Below are 7500 nucleotides of genomic sequence, written 5' to 3' on the forward strand. Positions count from 1 at the left end.
ACTCAGGGTGTGTGTGTGTGGTGTGTGTGTGTGTGTGTGTGTGTGTGTGTGTGTGTGTGTGTGTGTGTGTGTGTGTGTGTGTATGTGTTCAAAACCAAGATCTCTCCAACCATGATGGCAGTCTGGACCTAGGGGGAATGTAATGTAGACTATATGACTTTCGATTTGTAGGGGAGGTAAAAGGGTTTTCCTTCACAAAAGGCCTGTTGTTGTGCCTCTCAGAGATAAGGTGTTTGTTCTGTCTTTTACACCACTCCTTTATCATGAGGACCTGACCCACCAATCACAGTCCTTTATCTATGAGGACCTGACCCACCAATCACACTCCTTTATCATGAGGACCTGACCCACCAATCACACTCCTTTATCATGAGGACCTGACCCACCAATCACAGTCCTTTATCATGAGGACCTGACCCACCAATCACAGTCCTTTATCATGAGGACCTGACCCACCAATCACAGTCCTTTATCATGAGGACCTGACCCACCAATCACAGTCCTTTATCATGAGGACCTGACCCACCAATCACACTCCTTTATCATGAGGACCTGACCCACCAATCACACTCCTTTATCATGAGGACCTGACCCACCAATCACAGTCCTTTATCATGAGGACCTGACCCACCAATCACAGTCCTTTATCATGAGGACCTGACCCACCAATCACAGTCCTTTATCATGAGGACCTGACCCACCAATCACAGTCCTTTATCATGAGGACCTGACCCACCAATCACAGTCCTTTATCATGAGGACCTGACCCACCAATCACACTCCTTTATCATGAGGACCTGACCCACCAATCACAGTCCTTTATCATGAGGACCTGACCCACCAATCACAGTCCTTTATCATGAGGACCTGACCCACCAATCACAGTCCTTTATCATGAGGACCTGACCCACCAATCACACTCCTTTATCATGAGGACCTGACCCACCAATCACAGTCCTTTATTATGAGGACCTGACCCACCAATCACACTCCTTTATTATGAGGACCTGACCCACCAATCACACTCCTTTATTATGAGGACCTGACCCACCAATCACAGTCCTTTATCATGAGGACCTGACCCACCAATCACAGTCCTTTATCATGAGGACCTGACCCACCAATCACAGTCCTTTATCATGAGGACCTGACCCACCAATCACAGTCCTTTATCATGAGGACCTGACCCACCAATCACAGTCCTTTATCATGAGGACCTGACCCACCAATCACGGTCCTTTATCATGAGGACCTGACCCACCAATCACAGTCCTTTATCATGAGGACCTGACCCACCAATCACAGTCCTTTATCATGAGGACCTGACCCACCAATCACAGTCCTTTATCATGAGGACCTGACCCACCAATCACAGTCCTTTATTATGAGGACCTGACCCACCAATCACAGTCCTTTATCATGAGGACCTGACCCACCAATCACAGTCCTTTATCATGATGACCTGACCCACCAATCACAGTCCTTTATCATGAGGACCTGACCCACCAATCACAGTCCTTTATTATGATGACCTGACCCACCAATCACAGTCCTTTATCATGAGGACCTGACCCACCAATCACAGTCCTTTATCATGAGGACCTGACCCACCAATCACAGTCCTTTATCATGATGACCTGACCCACCAATCACAGTCCTTTATTATGAGGACCTGACCCACCAATCACAGTCCTTTATTATGAGGACCTGACCCAACAATCACAGTCCTTTATCATGAGGACCTGACCCACCAATCACAGTCCTTTATCATGAGGACCTGACCCACCAATCACAGTCCTTTATCATGAGGACCTGACCCACCAATCACAGTCCTTTATCATGAGGACCTGACCCACCAATCACAGTCCTTTATTATGAGGACCTGACCCACCAATCACAGTCCTTTATCATGAGGACCTGACCCACCAATCACAGTCCTTTATCATGAGGACCTGACCCACCAATCACAGTCCTTTATCATGAGGACCTGACCCACCAATCACAGTCCTTTATCATGAGGACCTGACCCACCAATCACAGTCCTTTATCATGAGGACCTGACCCACCAATCACAGTCCTTTATCATGAGGACCTGACCCACCAATCACAGTCCTTTATCATGAGGACCTGACCCACCAATCACAGTCCTTTATCATGAGGACCTGACCCACCAATCACAGTCCTTTATCATGATGACCTGACCCACCAATCACAGTCCTTTATCATGAGGACCTGACCCACCAATCACAGTCCTTTATCATGAGGTCCTGACCCACCAATCACAGTCCTTTATCATGAGGACCTGACCCACCAATCACAGTCCTTTATCATGAGGACCTGACCCACCAATCACAGTCCTTTATCATGAGGACCTGACCCACCAATCACAGTCCTTTATTATGAGGACCTGACCCACCAATCACAGTCCTTTATTATGAGGACCTGACCCACCAATCACAGTCCTTTATTATGAGGACCTGACCCACCAATCACAGTCCTTTATCATGAGGACCTGACCCACCAATCACAGTCCTTTATCATGATGACCTGACCCACCAATCACAGTCCTTTATTATGAGGACCTGACCCACCAATCACAGTCCTTTATCATGAGGACCCGACCCACCAATCACAGTCCTTTATTATGAGGACCTGACCCACCAATCACAGTCCTTTATTATGAGGACCTGACCCACCAATCACAGTCCTTTATCATGAGGACCTGACCCACCAATCACAGTCCTTTATCATGATGACCTGACCCACCAATCACAGTCCTTTATCATGAGGACCTGACCCACCAATCACAGTCCTTTATCATGAGGACCTGACCCACCAATCACAGTCCTTTATTATGAGGACCTGACCCACCAATCACAGTCCTTTATCATGAGGACCCGACCCACCAATCACAATCCTTTATCATGAGGACCTGACCCACCAATTACAGTCCTTTATCATGAGGACCTGACCCACCAATCACAGTCCTTTATCATGAGGATCTGACCCACCAATCACAGTCCTTTATCATGAGGACCTGACCCACCAATCACAGTCCTTTATCATGAGGACCTGACCCACCAATCACAGTCCTTTATCATGAGGACCTGAGTCTGTTTAGAGTCTGTTTAGAGTCTGTTTAGAATCTGTGTAGAATCTGTGTAGAATCTGTTTAGAATCTGTGTAGAATCTGTTTAGAATCTGTTTAGAATCTGTGTAGATTCTGTTTTGAATCTGTTTTGAATCTGTGTAGAATCTTTGTAGAATATGTTTAGAATTTGTTTAGAATCTGTAGAATCTGTGTAGAATCTGTTTAGAATCTGTAGAATCTGTGTAGAATCTCTTTAGAATCTGTAGAATCTGTGTAGAATCTGTGTAGAATCTGTGTAGAATCTGTGTAGAATCTGTTTAGAATCTGTGTAGAATCTGTAGAATCTGTGTAGAATCTGTTTAGAATCTGTGTAAAATCTGTTTAGAATGTGTGTAGAATCTGTGTGGAATGTGTGTAGAATCTGTTTAGAATCTGTTTAGAATCTGTGTAGAATCTGTTTATAATCTGTGTAGAATCTGTTTAGAATCTGTTTAGAATCTGTGTAGAATCTCTGTAGAATCTGTGTAGAATCTGTGTAGAATCTGTTTATAATCTGTGTAGAATCAGTTTAGAATCTGTGTAGAATCAGTTTAGAATCTGTGTAGAATCTGTGTAGAATCTGTTTTTGAATCTGTGTAGAATCTGTTTATAATCTGTGTAGAATCTATTTAGAATCTGTGTAGAATCTGTTTAGAATCTGTGTAGAATCAGTTTAGAATCTGTTTAGAATCTGTGTAGAACCTGTGTAGAACCTGTGTAGAATCTGTGTAGAATCTGTTTAGAATCTGTGTAGAACCTGTGTAGAACCTGTGTAGAACCTGTTTAGAATCTGTTTAGAATCTGTGTAGAATCTGTTTAGAATCTGTTTAGAATCTGTTTAGAATCTGTGTAGAATCTGTGTAGAACCTGTGTAGAATCTGTGTAGAATCTGTTTATAATCTGTGTAGAACCTGTGTAGAATCTGTGTAGAATCTGTTTAGAATCTGTGTAGAACCTGTGTAGAATCTGTTTAGAATCTGTTTAGAATCTGTTTAGAATCTGTGTAGAATCTGTTTAGAATCTGCTGTAGGATTTTCAGTCCTGGACTCATAGCGACATGTGGCAAGTCGTGGTCCAAATTGTCTATACATTGAGCTTGAAATAGGATACTTGTTTTTTGGCCATTGGCCCAATTTTACTGCAAGGAATTCCAATTGGTCGACCACAGGCTAAGGTTGGGGGGTTATAAATGACATCCTGTCCCTTTGTTCTGTGGAGGAATCACTGAGGACAGGGAAGAATGAACATCAACCATCTACTTCCCAGCATAACATCTATGATTCCATCTCTTTGAATAAACCACTTTTTCTCCCAATGATTTGCTTTGGGGTCTGTGCTATTGAAGAATAACATCAACTGCTATCACATGCCTTTATTATGAGGCCCTGTCACATCAATCACAAGCCTTTAGACATGACTAGTCAATCTCTGACCTACCTTGACTTCAACGTGTGCCATCAGTACAGCAGACCCAGACATTACTAGTCAATCTCTGACCTACCTTGACTTCAACATGTGCCATCAGTACAGCAGACCCAGACATGACTAGTCAATCTCTGACCTACCTTGACTTCAACGTGGGCCATCAGTACAGCAGACCCAGACATTACTAGTCAATCTCTGACCTACCTTGACTTCAACATGTGCCATCAGTACAGCAGACCCAGACATGACTAGTCAATCTCTGACCTACCTTGACTTCAACGTGTGCCATCAGTACAGCAAAGCTGGTCAGGTGAGTACAGGAACAGGTGGTGTGTGTTCTGTTGGTGTCCAGTAGTCTACAGTCCTGACTGGACCAGAAACCTGTCATGGACCGCTTGGAATAACTCCAGAAAGAACAGTTCGGGTTGAAGTTCTCCTCTGAATGCTGGGAGAGAGAGAGAGAGGAGAGGTAGGGGGAGAGAAAGAGAGAGAGAGGAGAGGTAGGGGGAGAGGGAGAGAGAGAGAGAGAGAGAGGAGAGGTAGGGGGAGAGAAAGAGAGAGAGAGGGGGGGAGAGAGAGAGAGAGAGGGAGAGAGAGGAGAGGTAGGGGGAGAGAAAGAGAGAGAGAGGAGAGGTAGGGGGAGAGAAAGAGAGAGAGAGGAGAGGTAGGGGAAAGAGAGAGAGAGAGAGAGAGAGAGAGAGAGAGAGAGAGAGAGAGAGAGAGGGGGGGGGGAGAGAGAGAGAGAGAGGAGAGGTAGGGGGAGAGAAAGAGAGAGAGAGAGAGAGAGGGAGAGAGAGAGAGAGAGAGAGGAGAGGTAGGGGAGAGAAAGAGAGAGAGGAGAGGTAGGGGGAGAGAAAGAGAGAGAGAGGGGGGAGAGAGAGAGAGGAGAGGTAGGGGGAGAGAAAGAGAGAGACAGAGAGAGAGAGGGAGAGAGAGAGGAGAGGTAGGGGGAGAGAAAGAGAGAGAGAGGAGAGGTAGGAGAGAGGGGGAGGGAGGGAGTGCAGGGAGAGAGATATGGGGGAGAGAGAGTGGGGACAGAGAGAGAGATGGGAGAGGGAGGGGGGAAGGAGGGAGAAGGGGGCAGGGAGAGATGGGGAGGGAAGGGGAGGGTTTCAGGGAGGGACGGCAGGGAGAGAGAGAGGGGGGAGGGAGGGTAGGGAGAGTGGGATGGGGAGGGTGGGAGGGGAGAAAGAGACAGGGGGATGGAGGGAAAGGGAGAGAGAGGCGGAGGGGGTGGCGAGAGATAGTGGAGGGGCAAGGGAGGGAGGAAGGTAGAGAGAGAGAGAGAGGGGGAGGGAGGGGGAGAGAGGGGGAGGGAGGAGGGCGAGAGATAGTGGGGGGTGAGGGAGGGAGGAAGGTAGAGAGAGAGAGGGGGGGAGGGAGGGGGAGGGAGGGAGGAGGGCGAGAGATAGTGGGGGGTGAGGGAGGGAGGGAGGGAGAGAGATAGGGGGGTGAAGGAGGGAGGGAGAGAGACAGTGAGGGGGTGAGGGAGGGAGGGAGGGAGGGAGAGAGATAGTGGGGGGTGAAGGAGGGAGGGACAGAGACAGTGGGGGGGCGAGGGATGGAGGGAGAGAGATAGTGGGGGGTGAAGGAGGGAGGGAGAGAGACAGTGAGGGGGTGAGGGAGGGAGGGAGGGAGGGAGGGAGGGAGAGAGATAGTGGGGGGTGAAGGAGGGAGGGACAGAGACAGTGGGGGGGCGAGGGATGGAGGGAGAGAGATAGTGGGGGGTGAAGGAGGGAGGGACAGAGACAGTGGGGGGGCGAGGGATGGAGGGAGAGGAACATAATGTGTGAGAGGACAAGTGATAAACAGACAGAAGGATGTATGACACTGAATGAGTCAATCTGTGTCTGTGTGTCTTGTAGTCTGCTGAAGGCCTGGATGTTGCTAAGCAGACTTGTCCACAACAACTGTTTTGCTGTAAAGTGCTAGAAAGTTGTTTGTGTGGAACAGAGTGTCTCTGAGTGTGCATATGGTGTGGTTGTGTGTTATGGTGTGGTTGTGTGTTATGGTGTTGTTGTGTGTTATGGTGTTGTTGTGTGTTATGGTGTGGTTGTGTGTTATGGTGTGATTGTGTGTGTTATGGTGTGGTTGTGTGTTATGGTGTTGTTGTGTGTTATGGTGTGGTTGTGTGTGTTATGGTGTGGTTGTGTGTGTTATGGTGTTGTTGTGTGTAATGGTGTTGTTGTGTGTTATGGTGTGGTTGTGTGTGTTATGGTGTGGTTGTGTGTTATGGTGTTGTTGTGTGTTATGGTGTGGTTGTGTGTTATGGTGTGATTGTGTGTGTTATGGTGTGGTTGTGTGTTATGGTGTTGTTGTGTGTTATGGTGTGGTTGTGTGTGGTTGTGTGTTATGGTGTGGTTGTGTGTTATGGTGTGGTTGTGTGTGGTTGTGTGTTATGGTGTGGTTGTGTGTGGTTGTGTGTTATGGTGTGGTTGTGTGTTATGGTGTGGTTGTGTGTGGGTGTGTGTTATGGTGTTGTTGTGTGTGGTTGTGTGTTATGGTGTGGTTGTGTGTTATGGTGTGGTTGTGTGTGTTATGGTGGAGTTGTGTGTGTTATGGTGTGGTTGTGTGTTATGGTGTGGTTGTGTGTTATGGTGTGGTTGTGTGTGTTACGGTGTGGTTGTGTGTTATGGTGTGGTTGTGTGTGGTTGTGTGTGTTATGGTGTGGTTGTGTGTTATGGTGTGGTTGTGTGTTATGGTGTTGTTGTGTGTTATGGTGTTGTTGTGTGTTATGGTGTGGTTGTGTGTTATGGTGTGGTTGTGTGTTATGGTGTAGTTGTGTGTTATGGTGTGGTTGTGTGTGTTATGGTGTGCTTGTGTGTTATGGTGTGGTTGTGTGTTATGGTGTGGTTGTGTGTTATGGTGTGGTTGTGTGTTATGGTGTGGTTGTGTGTTATGGTGTGGTTGTGTGTGTTATGGTGTGGTTGTGTGTGTTATGGTGT

General features: G+C 47.1%; 1 protein-coding gene across 1 annotated transcript in view; it reads right to left on the minus strand.

Annotated features, from left to right (window-relative positions):
* The window catches only part of adgrl3.1 (adhesion G protein-coupled receptor L3.1), a 284567-nt gene that overhangs the window by 33594 nt on the left and 243473 nt on the right, over positions 1 to 7500 (minus strand). The window contains exon 15 of the mRNA XM_082978635.1: positions 4824 to 5000. Within this exon, the coding sequence (XP_082834761.1) occupies positions 4824 to 5000 (177 nt within the window). The remainder of the gene's footprint in view (positions 1 to 4823; positions 5001 to 7500) is intronic.

This window comes from Salmo salar, chromosome 08 (genome assembly GCF_965601325.2).
Source record: "Salmo salar chromosome 08, fSalSal1, whole genome shotgun sequence".
Classification (NCBI taxonomy): domain Eukaryota; kingdom Metazoa; phylum Chordata; class Actinopteri; order Salmoniformes; family Salmonidae; genus Salmo; species Salmo salar.